The sequence below is a fragment of the Rhinatrema bivittatum genome, chromosome 6 (genome assembly GCF_901001135.1).
Source record: "Rhinatrema bivittatum chromosome 6, aRhiBiv1.1, whole genome shotgun sequence".
NCBI lineage: Eukaryota > Metazoa > Chordata > Amphibia > Gymnophiona > Rhinatrematidae > Rhinatrema > Rhinatrema bivittatum.
Window position 1 is genome coordinate 2,864,124 of NC_042620.1, and position 16,146 is coordinate 2,880,269.

The window sequence follows — 16,146 nt, forward strand, 5'->3', positions numbered from 1 at the left end:
ATAGCCTTGCGCGCGCCGATCCAGGATTTTAGTGGATACGCGCGGCTCCGCGCGTATCTACTAAAATCCAGCGTACTTTTGCTTGAGTCTGATGCGCAAGCAAAAGTAGGCTGATCGCGCTTCTTTTAAAATCTACCCCATAATGTATACCCCCTTGTTAACACACTTTATCTTTTCACTTTATTTTGTTTATTTTCCATTTTATATGTTTTCTCTTGACACCTATCACATTTCACATGCTTGGTGAGCATTTTATTTTATACACTTTTGTAGTCACTAATGACATTTTATTATTATATTTTTCATTATTTTTTGCAGCCATTTGCACTTGAATTAGCAACACAGTTGTATAATAATTTTTTTTTATTGTAGGTAAAGGCAATATTATCTTTTATACATTTAACACATTTTGTATTATTTATTGCATTTTTTATTCTGCTGGTTTTATGTTTACACCACATATATTCATGTTACCATTTTATATGTTCACTTTATATGTTTGTTTACCATATGTTTTTATCATTTTTTAACTTATTTTAATATTATTTATTGTCATTTATTGTATGTTTTTAGCCCCTGATGCAGCCCTACTGAAGGAGGGCGAAACTCTGCTAGAGTCGGGCTCATTTGCACATATTTGTCTCTACACAATAAAATATAATCCAGATTGGACATTTGGCTGCTTATTTTGTATTTCTGCTTCCGTGGATTGGCTGGGGACAGGGGAGAAACTGATGAAAACTGGATGAGGGGACAGGGTGCTATGGAAATAGATGTACTTTATATGATCTACCCGGTACTTGCCACTGTTCAGAGAGAATGCAGGGCTCGAAGGACCTTAGTCTGACCCAGCATGGCATTCTTATGTGGTGTGGTGCAATAGGGCTGGCCTGGAAAAGTGAGAGTCTGGGTGAGGATGTGGAGGGGATGAGCTGGACTGCTGCTAGGAGAGTATGCTATGTACCCGCTGGCTGAAGAAGGGAAGGATTGGTATGCATGAACTTCAGCTGGGCGAAAAGGGAGACTGGTGGGATTTTCAGTCTTTGACCACATGAATCCTCTTCATGTTTGTGTCACCTGCTGTGCTTGGGATGTTTAAATAAGGGCTGACCAGTTGTGCCCATGACCTGCTGAATTTTGTTTTTTTCATTTTGCCTGGTTGAGTTCAGGCATCTCCAATCATTTTGAAAAGTTGACTCTTATTTTGAGTGATGCTTGTGAGAAAGTGTTGGTGGCCAGCCTGGCACCCCTAGGCAGCTGGCTATTTCACCCAGTGAGAAATCTGGACCTGGGTGGACAGGGAAGAGATAAGCTAGGGAGAGAAGAAGAGACAGACTGGACTGGGTGAAGGAGGCACAGTCAGACTGCAGATAGGATAGATAGGTAGGGCTGGAGGAAGAGGGCAGAGCCAGGCTAGGGGAAAGGAGATGAGAGACAGACAAGGTTGGGTAAAGGGATCAGAGCTAACCTGGAATAGAGGCGAAGAGACAGACATGGCTGGGTGAAGGGGGCAGAGCTAAACTGGAGGAGAAGAGACAGACATGGCTGGGTGAAGGGGGCAGAGCTAAACTGGAGGAGAAGAGACAGACATGGCTGGGTGAAGGGGGCAGAGCTAAACTGGAGGAGAAGAGACAGACATGGCTGGGTGAAGGGGGCAGAGCTAAACTGGAGGAGAAGAGACAGACATGGCTGGATGAAAGGGCAGAGCTAAACTGGAGGAGAAGAGACAGACATGGCTGGATGAAAGGGCAGAGCTAAACTGGAGGAGAAGAGACAGACATGGCTGGGTGAAGGGGGCAGAGCTAAACTGGAGGAGAAGAGACAGACATGGCTGGGTGAAGGGGGCAGAGGAGAAGAGACAGTTTGGAATGTGTCTGGGACACTGATGGCAGGAGAGACATTGCTTCTGGAGCCTCGCTGGCCCAGCACAGGTGGGCGCAGAGAATGCTGGGAGATTGTGATGTCACTGGAGCATTGTGACACAGCTGCAGGAAACTGGGGTTTCCTTGGTTATGGGCGACATCACAGGCTGGGTGGGACCCGACTCCTGGCTGCAGGTTGTGATGACCTCAGCGTGAATGAAGGAGGCAAGCAGAGCCCTGGCTAGCAAGAGCAATGTCCGTGCTGGAGGCAGGGCACCTCTACTCCCATAAGATAGGGAAAGTAGCGGCCCATGTCCCCGACCTGGTCGTGTATGGAAATCACAACCAAGAAATTCCGTACGTGGAGGATTTTAATGGGGTCTTGCTCTTTGCTGATATTTCAGGTAACCATTGACCTGTCTACTCTTCCCAGATCCACCATCACAGACTCTCTAACTCCATCCCCATCCTCTTCCACACACCCAGCATCACAGATACTCTCTCCCTCTCACAGATCCACCATCATAGACTCTCTAACTCCATCCCCATCCTCTGCCACACACCCAGCATCACAGATACTCTCTCCCTCTCACAGATCCACCATCACAGACTCTCTAACTCCATCCCCATCTTCTGCCACAGACCCCCAGCATCACAGATACTCTCTCCCTCTCACAGATCCACCATCACAGACTCTGTTCCCTCTACCACACACCCAGCATCACAGATACTCTCTCCCCCTCACAGATCCACCATCCCCATCCTCTGCCAAACACCCAGCATCACAGATACTCTCTCCCCCTCACAGATCCACAATCACAGATTCTCTAACTCCATCCCCATCCTCTGCCATACACCCAGCATCACAGATACTCTCTCCCCCTCACAGATCCACCATCCCCATCCTCTGCCACACACCCAGCATCACAGATACTCTCTCCCCCTCACAGATCCACCATCCCCATCCTCTGCCAAACACCCAGCATCACAGATACTCTCTCCCCCTCACAGATCCACAATCACAGACTCTCTGTTTCCACCTCATCCCTCTGCCACAGACCCCCAGCATCACAGATACTCTCTCCCCCTCACAGATCCACCATCCCCATCCTCTGCCACACACCCAGCATCACAGATACTCTCTCCCCCTCACAGATCCACCATCCCCATCCTCTTCCACACACCCAGCATCACAGATACTCTCTCCCTCTCACAGATCCACAATCACAGACTCTCTGTTTCCACCTCATCCCTCTGCCACAGACCCCCAGCATCACAGATACTCTCTCCCCCTCACAGATCCACCATCCCCATCCTCTGCCACACACCCAGCATCACAGATACTCTCTCCCCCTCACAGATCCACCATCCCCATCCTCTGCCACACACCCAGCATCACAGATACTCTCTCCCCCTCACAGATCCACCATCCCCATCCTCTGCCAAACACCCAGCATCACAGATACTCTCTCCCCCTCACAGATCCACAATCACAGATTCTCTAACTCCATCCCCATCCTCTGCCACACACCCAGCATCACAGATACTCTCTCCCCCTCACAGATCCACCATCCCCATCCTCTGCCACACACCCAGCATCACAGATACTCTCTCCCCCTCACAGATCCACCATCCCCATCCTCTGCCAAACACCCAGCATCACAGATACTCTCTCCCCCTCACAGATCCACAATCACAGACTCTCTAACTCCATCCCCATCCTCTGCCAAACACCCAGCATTACAGATACTCTCTCCCCTCACATCCACAATCACAGACTCTGTTTCCACCTCTTCCCTCTACCACACACCCAGCATCACAGATCCACCATCACAGACTCTCTAACTCCATCCCCATCCTCTGCCACGTACCCAGCATCACAGATACTCTCTCCCCCTCACAGATCCACCATCACAGACTCTCTAACTCCATCTCCATCCTCTGCCACACACCCAGCATCACAGATACTCTCTCCCCCTCACAGATCCACAATCACAGATTCTCTAACTCCATCCCCATCCTCTGCCACACACCCAGCATCACAGATACTCTCTACCCTTACAGATCCACAATCACAGACTCTCTAAATCTGTCCCCATCCTCTGCCAAACACCCAGCATCACAGATACTCTCTCCCCCTCACAGATCCACAATCACATGCCCTCTATCTCTACGATCACAGATACTTTCCCCCTCATGGATCAACAATTACACTCTTTGTCCTTCACTCCCCACAATCACAGACCTACTGTCTCTCTTCCCTTACCTACATGAAACTAGTAGTAGATTTAAAGGAAGATTTAAGAAATGTTTTTTCAGTCAATGCACAATTAAAGGATGGAATTTTCTGTCAGAAAATGTAAAAAAATAGCATAACTGAGTTTAAAAAAGGTTTGGACAAGTTTTTGGAGGATAGACCAGAAATAATTATTAGTTAGATTTAGCTAAGGGAACACTGGTCTTACTGCTGACAGTAACAGGGAATGGACTCTATTGGGAAGTAATGGGTACTTGCAGGTGACCTGGAGTGGCCACTATCAGAGGCAAGATGCTGGGCTCAAGGAGCACATTTCTCCGGCTCCCTAAATAGATTCCACTCCAAGTAGGCTTGTCTGTAGCTGAAGCCCATCTCCTTCACCCTTGCATTTATTTATTTATTTTAAGTTTTTCTATACCGGCATTCGCGATAGGAATCGCATCATGCTGGTTTACAATTAACAAGGGGTGCAACAGGAGATATAAATAAATAAGAACATTAACAAGTGCTGAGAGAAATAGTTGCAGTTACAATAAAACAGGGATAACACAAAAACTTGGAGCAATGAAGAGGCGATGGGGAAAACAAAACTTGTGGCAGAGCAAAGGCAATAGGAATTTAACATAGATAACAAATTTGCCAGTTAATGGTGATTGTAAAGTTATGGTGTTTGAAAGTTATCGTTTACCAGGTAATGTTAAGATCTGCTTTTCGATCTGCATTTGAGCAGAAAACAGCCACAGTATCAATTCTAAAGGCTGAGATTGTGGACTTGTGGGAAATTCCCGCTGTAAGCTGAGAGTGGCAATGGGTTGAGTAAAACAGGCAGGGTTTGTGTTCTGCTTGTGAGGAGGGGTGTTGTGGGCTTCCTGTACTGGTTATGAGGGGATGGTGTGCAGTAGGAGTGGCTGACCAGGTTGGTTTGCTACTTGTCAGTAGGCTGTTGTGAGGGGGGTAGTGTGGGCTCGGGAGAGGCAGATCTTTGTACACTGCTTATCCGTGGGGAACAGGTTAGTTTGGTGCTTGTGAGCAGGGAAGTTGGGTTCCTGTGGTTATTACCATGGTTGTGAGGGGGTAGTGTGGGTGGGAGTGGGCAATCTTGGTGCACTGCTTCTGAGTTGTTACCATGGTTGTGAGGGGTTAGAGTGGGTGGGAGTGGGCAATCTTGGTGCACTGCTTCTGAGTTGTTACCATGGTTGTGAGGGGTTAGAGTGGGTGGGAGTGGGCAATCTTGGTGCACTGCTTCTGAGTTGTTACCATGGTTGTGAGGGGGTAGTGTGGGTGGGAGTGGGCAATCTTGGTGCACTGCTTCTGCGTTACCATGATTGTGAGGGGGTAGTGTGGGTGGGAGTGGGCAATCTTGGTGCCCTGCTTCTGAGTTACCATGGTTGTGAGGGGGTAGTGTGGGTGGGAGTGGGCAATCTTGGTGCACTGCTTCTGAGTTGTTACCATGGTTGTGAGGGGGTAGTGTGGGTGGGAGTGGGCAATCTTGGTGCACTGCTTCTGAGTTGTTACCATGATTGTGAGGGGGTAGTGTGGGTGGGAGTGGGCAATCTTGGTGCACTGCTTCTGAGTTGTTACCATGGTTGTGAGGGGTTAGAGTGGGTGGGAGTGGGCAATTTTGGTGCACTGCTTCTGAGTTGTTATCATGGTTGTGAGGGGGTAGTGTGGGTGGGAGTGGGCAATCTTGGTGCACTGCTTCTGCGTTACCATGATTGTGAGGGGGTAGTGTGGGTGGGAGTGGGCAATCTTGGTGCACTGCTTCTGAGTTGTTACCATGATTGTGAGGGGGTAGTGTGGGTGGAAGTGGGCAATCTTGGTGCACTGCTTCTGAGTTGTTACCATGGTTGTGAGGGGGTAGTGTGGGCTCGAGAGAGGCAGACCTTGTTGCACTGCTTATGAGTGGGGGACAAGTTGTTTTACTGCTTGTGAGTGGGCTGTTATGGGATTGATACACTAGTTATAATTAAGGAGGACAGACCTGGTGTACTTGCACAAGTTAGTGATAGGACTGGTACACTGATATGAGAAAAGAGAGCAGGGTTGTACATTGGGTTTCATGAGGGGATAAGAGGGGGGTAGACTGCTTATGAGTGTGAGATTGGTACACTATTTGTCAGCAGAGGGTAAGGATGATACACAGGCTGTGGTTAGTGGCTGAGATTGTACAATGGTTGTGAAGTGGCAGAATGAAGGCTTTATGAACAAGGGCAGGACAGAAATGGTATACACGGGCTGTAGGTTGTGAACAGAGTAGCAAGGCTGGTACATTGATTGGTGGTAGGAGACAAGGTTTTTACATTAAGGAGTAGGAGTAGCCAAGTGGCTACAGAAGGCAGTCGTGAACCAGGGAAATCAGAGATCAAATCCCGCAGCCGTTCCTTGTGACCTTGGACAAGTCAATTCATCCTCCTTTGCCCTCTGAGAACAGGAGTTTACCAACAATACCTGAATGTAGTCCACTTTACAGTGTTATGAGAGGTGGAATATAAAACAAAATTAATTTAAAAAAAGATTGAGATGGGGTAGAGTTGGTGCACTGGTTCTTTCTGGCCCCTGTACCAGATACTGCTGACTGACTATATTCAGCCACTGCCCCCTGTATCTACAGATACCTCTGACCCTGGCTATAGTCAGTCACTGCCCCCTGTATCTACAGATACCTCCATCCCCGGCTATAGTCAGTCACCGCCCCCTGTATCTATGGATACCACCATCCCGGCTATAGTCAGTCACTGCCCCCTGTATCTACAGATACCTCCATCCCCGGCTATAGTCAGTCACCGTCCCCTGTATCTACAGATACCTCCATCACCGGCTATAGTCAGTCACCGCCCCCTGTATCTACAGATACCTCCATCCCCGGCTATAGTCAGTCACCGTCCCCTGTATCTACAGAAACCTCCATCCCCGGCTATAGTCAGTCACCGTCCCCTGTATCTTCAGATACCTCCATCCCCGGCTATAGTCAGTCACCGTCCCCTGTTTCTACAGATACCTCTGACCCTGGCTATAGTCAGTCACTGTCCCCTGTATCTACAGATACCTCCATCCCTGGCTATAGTCAGTCACTGTCCCCTGTATCTACAGATACCTCCATCCCTGGCTATAGTCAGTCACCGTCCCCTGTTTCTACAGATACCTCTGACCCAGGCTATAGTCAGTCACTGCCCCCTGTATCTACAGATACCTCCATCCCCGGCTATAGTCAGTCACCGTCCCCTGTATCTACAGATACCTCCATCCCCGGCTATAGTCAGTCACCGCCCCCTGTATCTACAGATACCTCCATCCCCGGCTATAGTCAGTCACCGTCCCCTGTATCTACGGATACCTCCATCCCCGGCTATAGTCAGCCACCGCCTCCTGTATCTACAGATACCTCCATCCCCGGCTATAATCAGTCACCGTCCCCTGTATCTACAGATACCTCCATCCCCGGCTATAATCAGTCACCGTCCCCTATATCTACAGATACCTCCATCCCCGGCTATAATCAGTCACCGTCCCCTGTATCTACAGATACCTCCATCCCCGGCTATAGTCAGTCACCGTCCCCTATATCTACAGATACCTCCATCCCCGGCTATAATCAGTCACCGTCCCCTGTATCTACAGATACCTCCATCCCCGGCTATAGTCAGTCACCGTCCCCTATATCTACAGATACCTCCATCCCCGGCTATAGTCAGTCACCGTCCCCTGTATCTACAGATACCTCCATCCCCGGCTATAGTCAGTCACCGTCCCCTGTATCTACAGATACCTCCATCCCCGGCTATAGTCAGTCACCGTCCCCTGTATCTACAGATACCTCCATCCCCGGCTATAGTCAGTCACCGTCCCCTATATCTACAGATACCTCCATCCCCGGCTATAGTCAGTCACCGCCCCCTGTATCTACAGATACTGCTGTCCCCAGTTTTCGTCTGTCACCGCTCCCTGTAGCTACAAGTACTGCTGATCTGGTTAAATTTCATTATTAATTCCTGCACTTGGGGGATTGTTAACTCCTTCCTTATCCTCTGTATAACAGATTTTGTCTAACTAATTTCCAATCTCTTTGGTACAGGTTTCACTGCACTGACAGAAACATTTAGCAGAACTTGTAAGAAAGGTTACGGAGCTGACCAGTTAACGAGGAGTCTTAATAAGTACATTGGAGATATTGTTCATCGTAAGTACTCTAGTAATGTCTGGATCCTTACACTGTCGAGGGCACCTCACGTTCTATGTCCTGTGCACACATTCATGTAGGGCTGCTGTGTTCCTGGCATCTGAGGTTGCCAGGACCTTGAGGGAGTGGTTCCGAGCATACAGGATGGGATTGGAAGGGGGAACGGATAGAGGGAGCCATTGTTGTGGCCTAATGTAATACATTCCTTGAATAGTTTAAGAGCTGTAACTCTCTTCTTCAAGTCAAAATTAAAATGAGCAAAAGATGGCAGGACCAGGAAATATAAAGTAGTGGCGGCCATAAGTGAACCATAAAGGGGATTCCCTTGCTAAGGGGAAGAGGGAAGGAATAAAGTGAGTTTTATGGGTGATCAGAAAGTCACAAGCAGTATAATTTTATGGTACATAATGTGATAGGAAACCTAGGTTTCTGTTTGAATCCTTTTTTGTCAATTTAAAAATGCTTAATTATTGTAAATTCAAAAGTCTTGTGTTCCTGGTCTACCTATAACCAAAGTCTCACCGCACGGCATAGCCACTAGTATACATATCCAGAGACATACCGCACGGCCTACCCCAAGGTAACCCTAACCAGCATTAGACAGCATGGCTTGCATGCAGGTAAGTGTAGCCTTATTCACACTACACAGCCTCCCCTCAGGTAATCAGTCATAAGCAGAGTGGGATGATATGACCTGCACACTGGTGGTCATAGAAACACAGAAAAAATAGTACAAGTGAATGACAGAAATATTGTGGGTATGGACTGAAATTTATCCCTTAAGTACAAAAGTGTCAAAGTGATTTTTGCACAAGTGTTTGCTTGCACAGTTTTTTCTGTGAAATGTGTTTCTCTCCAGGACGTTGCAGAAAACGAGGAAAGATTTACTGTTTCAAATTGTGCAATGCAAGCTAAAGGGCTGTATGTTGTACTTCTCTGCTGATCCGCACCTAAGATTACTCATTTTGTGCTTCCTTCTAGATGTGCTCATGTCAGGTGGGGATATTCTGAACTTTGCAGGCAAGTATCCTTCACACTTAACTTTTGGTGCTGGAAAGAAGTCAGCAGGCTGATATGCTGCTCTTTCACTGAGCGGGGAAATATCCTCTTCTTTTGAGCTGAGTCCCTCAAGGTGTAAGAACAGCAGTGTGGCTTCTGCTTGAGTTGTTCTAAAGGGCTGAGGCGGACCACAGGGAGCAGAAAGTTTAAATTACAGAGGCCATTGGAGGAAACAATGACCTTACCTGCCTGTGATCACTTCCAAAATCTGCAAGGCGTTTGTGCTGCATTCCAAAGTGGATGCTTTGATTTAAAGCGGTTTAGAAGTGTGTGCAATCATATGTAAGTTTACTTCTTGAAGAAGTCCCTCCAGAAACGTGGATAAAAGTCTGCAGTCGGGGAGGAGATGAACGCATGTAGATTGCATGTTCAGCTCTGTGAGAGTTATTTTCCATGAAAAAAGTACCTGCACAAGGAGCAAGTGGAAATATTCACAAGTATTCTGTGTCCATGGCATGTTTTTGAGTGCACAGGTTAAGCGTAGCAGCGGACTTTGTCACAATTCAGACAGTTTGAAGACACAGTTTCCACATTTCATAGGCAATGCGGAGCTTTTTTTTAGTCTGCCACCTCTTCCAGTAAAGTGTAGACGTGTCTGACTTAACTAGCTCAGCAGAGTTTGAATGCAGCCGTTGGGTGTTACATACTCCAGAAATCACAGGCTTCCAGCAGTACTTACCTCCACGTAATGGGATTCCCGCAGCAGCAGAAAAAATAATGGTCACAGACTTCTACGCTATTGTATGACAGCCCAGGAGAGAATGAATCTGTTTCTCCCTTGGGTGATCTCACAAGCCTCTCTCAAACAATTCACTTTTTATACAGTGTTAAAATGGGCCCCTGATGCTAAGCCACTGCCACAGGCAGAGTTGGGTGTTGTATTTCTCACCTTTGCTTTCTCCAGCTTTCTGAGAAGAGACTCCATCTTTCCTCTGCCTGATCAATCACAGCTGACAATTTTCAAAGGACACTGAGCACCGCGCCTTGATGCCATAGATTTAGGTGTCTAAAGTTCAGTGAAATTTTAGTCAAAATTAGGGGCCTTAATTTTAGGCTGAGAAATCATCTAATGTTGGATCCTAAAACTGAGGCAAATAATTTTAGATCTGCTATTCACTCAATTAAATGTAGGCACTTAAAAGTTTTCTACATAGCTCTGAAACTCAATTCTGAACTTACTTTCTTCACCCTGGCCCCTCAGCTCCACCTGCATTTTAGGTACCTATATGTAGATGTTCAGCCCTAGGCCATTTTCAAAGGGGGACAATTAGTTGTCTAACTCTCAAATGGTCTCACAGGGATGTTTTGGGGGCATACCAGAACTTCAGTGAATGAGTGTAAAGTCATATGTTGCATATGAAAATTCAGATTCATGTCCATCAGTTCTACTAGTGGAAGGGAGTGGACAGTGGAGTGCCTCAGGGATCTGTATTGGGACCCTTACTTTTCAATATATTTATAATTGATCTGGAAAGAAATACGACGAGTGAGATAATCAAATTTGCAGATGACACAAAATTGTTCAGAGTAGTTAAATCTCAAGCAGAATGTGATAAATTGCAGGAAGACCTTGTGAGACTGGAAAATTGATAAAATGAGAAAAATTGTTAGAAAAAAACTGAAAGGAGCAGCTACAAAAGTAAAAAATGTCCAAGAGGCATGGTCATTGTTAAAAAATAGAAGCACAGTCCAGACGTATTCCACACATTAAGAAAGGTGGAAAGAAGGCAAAATGACTACCGGCATGGTTAAAAGGGGAGGTGAAAGAAGCTATTTTAGCCAAAAGATCTTCATTCAAAAATTGGAAGAAGGATCCAACAGAAGAAAATAGGATAAAGCATAAATGTTGGCAAGTTAAATGTAAGACATTGATAAGACAGGCTAAGAGAGAATTTGAAAAGAAGTTGGCTATAGAGGCAAAAACTCACAGTAAAAACTTTTTAAAATATATCCGAAGCAGAAAGCCTGCGAGGGAGTCATTTGGACCATTAGATGATCGAGGGGTTAAAGGAGCACTTAGAGAAGATAAGGCCATTGCAGAAAGATTAAATGATTTCTTTGCTTCGGTGTTTACTGAAGAGAATGTTGGGGAGGTACCCATAATGGAGAAGGTTTTGGACTGGAGATGTAGACTGGAGAATCCCATCTGCAGAATCTAATAATAGTAGAGAGATAGTGGATGCCATGCAAGTAGCTTTATTCAAACAAATGGTAATGGAACCCACGAGAGAAGGAGCTATACTCGACTTAGTGCTCACTAATGGAGATAATGTCTCTGATGTCCAGATGGGCGCCCACCTCAGCACCAGTGATCATCAAACGATATAGTTTAATATCACAAAAAGGATACAGGAAAGAAACACAAAGAATCAAGTTTTGCAGTTCAAAAACACGGACTTTAATGAAATGGGGAAGTACCTGGAGGAAGAACTAAAAGGCTGGGAGAACGAGAGAGATGTGGATCAGCAGTGGACCAATCTAAAAGGAGCAATTACCAAGGCAACTAATCTATATGTTAGAAAAGTAAAGAAAAGCAAAAGAAAAATGAAACCTATCTGGTTCTCAAAGGAGGTGGCTGATAAAATAAAGGCTAAAAGAACAGGGAGGAGCACAAAGAAGAATATTTGGTAGAACTGAGGGAGACGAAAAAATTAACCAAGATGGCAAAAAGTCAAGTGGAAGAGAGAATTGCCAAGGAGATAAAGAATGGTGACAAAACATTTTTCAGTTACATCAGTGAAAAGAGAAAAGTTCAAAGTGGTATAGTGAAATTGAAAGGTGGAAAGGATCAATGTGTGGAGAAAGACGAGGAAATGGCAGAAATATTAAACGAATACTTCAGTTCTGTGTTCACTTAAGAAGACCCTGGAGAAGGACCATCTCTAATTAACAAGAAACTGGAGGGGAGTGGAATAGATGAAAATCCTTTTACAGTAGAAAATGTATGGGAAGAGCTAAAGAATCTGAAAGTGGACAAAGCCATGGGGCCTGATGGGATTCATCCAAGGATACTGAGGGAGCTCAGAGATGTGCTGGCGGGTCCACTGTGTGACCTGTTCAATAGATCCCTAGAAATGGGAGTGGTGCCGAGTGATTGGAGAAGAGCGGTGGTGGTCCCGCTTCACAAGAGCGGGAACAGAGAAGAGGCTGGTAACTGCAGACCAGTTAGCCTCACTTCGGTGGTGGGCAACGTAATGGAGTCACTGTTGAAAGAGAGAATAGTGAACTATCTACAGTCGGGAGAATTGCTGGATCAGAGGCAGCATGGATTCACCAGGGGAAGATCCTGTCAGACAAACCTGATTGACTTTTTTGACTGGGTAACCAAGGAATTGGATCAAGGAAGAGCGCTCGATGTCATCTACTTGGATTTCAGCAAAGCTTTTGATACGGTTCCGCACAGGAGACTGGTGAATAAAATGAGAAGCTTAGGAGTGAGTGCCGAGGTGGTGGCCTGGATTGCAAACTGGTTGACGGACAGAAGACAATGTGTGATGGTAAATGGAACTTACTCTGAAGAGAGAGTGGTTTTAAGCAGTGAACCGCAAGGATCGGTGTTGGGATCGATCCTGTTCAATATCTTTGTGAGCGACATTGCGGATGGGATAGAAGGTAAAATTTGTCTTTTTGCGGACTACACTAAGATCTGCAATAGAGTGCACACTCCGGAAGGAGTGGAGAGAATGAGACGGGATTTAAGGAACCTGGAAGAGTGGTCGAAGATATGGCAGCTGAGATTCAATGCCAAGAAGTGCAAAGTCATGCATATGGGAAGAGGAAATCCGAATGAACTGTATTCGATGGGGGGGGCGGGGGGGAAGGCTGATCTGCATGGAGCAGGAGAGAGACCTTGGGGTTATAGTGTCTAATGATATGAAGTGTGCGAAACAATGCGACAAGGCGATAGCAAAAGCCAGAAGAATGCTGGGCTGCATAGAGAGAGGAATATCGAGTAAGAAAAGGGAAGTGATTATCCCTTTGTACAGGTCCTTGGTGAGGCCTCACCTGGAGTACTGTGTTCAGTTCTGGAGACCGTATCTCCAAAGAGACAGAGACAAGATGGAAATGGTCCAGAGAAGGGCGACCAGAAAGGTGAAGGGTCTTCATTGAATGACTTATGAGGAGAGATTGAAGAATCTAAATATGTACACCCTGGAAAAAAGGAGGAGCAGGGGTGATATGATTCAAACTTTCAGATACTTGAAAGGTTTTAACGATCCAAAGACAACGACAAACTTTTTCTGTCGGAAAAAAATCAGCAGAACCAGGGGTCACGAGTTGAAACTCCAAGGAGGAAGACTCAGAACCAATGTCAGGAAGTATTTCTTCACGGAGAGGGTGGTGGATGCCTGGAATGGAAGTGGTGAAGATCAGAACTGTGAAGGACTTCAAAGGGGCGTGGGATAAACACTGTGGATCCATCAAGACTAGAGGACGTGAATGAAGAGTAGGTGGCTCACGGGAATGACGGCTACTGTCTGGAGATTATACCCTTATTCAATAAACATACACACGGTTAATGCGACTCCAACATTGCTCTAAGCTTCAACGGCAAGAGGAAGTGTGGAAAAAAAGGATTTGCGTTCACAAAAAGCGGGGAGTAGCTTGTTTGTTACGGCGGTTACTACCCCAAACTAAATAAGCCAGATACTTTACTTTCAATGCATATCCAGCATAGCTCTCTGCTTCAACGGCAGGGGAGAAAGTCTGATACTTCACTTTCAACGCATATCCAACACAGCTCTCTGCTTCAACGGCAGGGGGAACGTAGAAATGTGGATCTATATACAGAAAATAACCAACAAGGACTGAGTTACATAGTCTGGGTAAACAAAGGCATGGGTGTAGCTTGCTTATTGCGGAGGTTACTACCCCTAACTATGGTAGATATTCACTTGGATGCAGTTCCAACACTGCTCTCTACATTAATGGTGAGGGTGGAAGGGAAATAGAACCAAAAGGTTACTAAGAGCCAAGAGTAACAGAAGTATGAGAAAAAAAAAAAAGTGCATAGCTTGCTGGGCAGACTGGATGGGCCGTTTGGTGGTCTTCTGCCGTCATTTCTATGTTTCTATAAGGTTTTCATGGGTAATGATTCAGATGGACTGAATCAAATCACGGTGAATCTAGAAGATGTGGTAGACCTGATTGACAAACTGAAGAGTAGTAAATCACCTGGACCGGATGGTATATACCCCAGAGTTCTGAAGGAACTAAAAAATGAAATTTCAGACCTATTAGTAAAAATTTGTAACCTATCTTTAAAATCATCCATTGTATCTGAAGACTGGAGGATAGCAAATGTAACCCCAATATTTAAAAAAGGCTCCAGGGGCGATCCGGGAAACTACAGACCAGTTAGCCTGACTTCAGTACCAGGAAAAATAGTGGAAAGTGTTCTAAACATCAAAATCACAGAACATATAGAAAGGTATGGTTAATGGAACAAAGTCAGCATGGCTTTACCCAGGGCAAGTCTTGCCTCACAAATCTGCTTCACTTTTTTGAAGGAGTTAATAAACATGTGGATAAAGGTGAACCGGTAGATGTAGTATACTTGGATTTTCAGAAGGTGTTTGACAAAGTTCCTCATGAGAGGCTTCTAGGAAAAGTAAAAAGTCTTGGGATAGGTGGCGATGTCCTTTCGTGGATTGCAAACTGGCTAAAAGACAGGAAACAGAGAGTAGGATTAAATGGACAATTTTCTCAGTGGAAGGGAGTGGGCAGTGGAGTGCCTCAGGGATCTGTATTGGGACCCTTACTTTTCAATATATTTATGAATGATCTGGAAAGAAATATGACAAGTGAGGTAATCAAATTTGCAGATGATACAAAATTGTTCAGAGTAGTTAAATCACAAGCAGATTGTGATAAATTGCAGGAAGACCTTGCGAGGCTGGAAAATTGGGCATCCAAATGGCAGATGAAATTTAATGTGGATAAGCGCAAGGTGATGCATATAGGGAAAAATAACCCATGCTATAATTACACAATGTTAGGTTCCATATTAGGTGCTACAACCCAAGAAAGAGATCTAGGCATCATAGTGGATAACACATTGAAATCTTCGGCTCAGTGTGCTGCGGCAGTCAAAAAAGCAAACAGAATGTTGGGAATTATTAGAAAGGGAATGGTGAATAAAACGGAAAATATCATAATGCCTCTGTATCGCTCCATGGTGAGACCGCACCTTGAATACTGTGTACAATTCTGGTCGCCGCCCCTGGGCTGACCCAGTATGGTAACTTCTTATGATCTTAGGCAGCTGCTTCTGTGGTGATAGCTTCAAGCTCCATCCCTTAGTTAAGTGGATGCTGGACCAGGGACATCCGGGCTTGAGAGATCTGATTCTTCCCCCACCCTACCCCTTCTTCCTTCCTATCAGGCTGTCTCTCTTTCTTCAGCCTGTCTTATTCTCCTTCCTTTTTCTACTCTTCAGTGCCTCTAAAGTTAACAGCAACAAAAAAAAAAAAAAAAAAGCTGAAGATTTTGAGGCTTATTTACTAGCTGGAGATTGGCTTCTGCTCCTTGTGCAGGAGCTGGCTCACAATGAGTAGAGCTACTCTTTTTTTTCCTGTCAATAAGCAGACTGAAATAGCCATGACTTGTAGGTGACATTATCCGGTCGCATTGAATGGATTTGTCTCTCCTAGCTAGTAGAACTTTGAGGTCTACTGAGCGTGTGTGGGAGTTCCCATGCAATTGTTGCCTTGTGAGCCTCCTCAGTCGTTTTTTGTCTGAGCACAAAAACAAACATGTACTCAGTTTCTTCTCTTAATTTTTCTCTAAAC

At 45.6% G+C, this 16,146-nt stretch overlaps 1 protein-coding gene across 1 annotated transcript in view; it reads left to right on the top strand.

Moving 5' to 3' along the window:
* Positions 1-2,090: 2,090 nt before the first annotated feature.
* Positions 2,091-16,146, top strand: part of LOC115093343 (adenylate cyclase type 10-like) — a gene marked incomplete in the record, with an annotated part of 787,628 nt that continues 773,572 nt past the window's right edge. Inside the window, 3 exon segments of the mRNA XM_029604970.1 lie at positions 2,091-2,266; positions 8,192-8,296; positions 9,278-9,316. Of these exon segments, the coding sequence (XP_029460830.1) occupies positions 2,116-2,266; positions 8,192-8,296; positions 9,278-9,316 (295 nt within the window).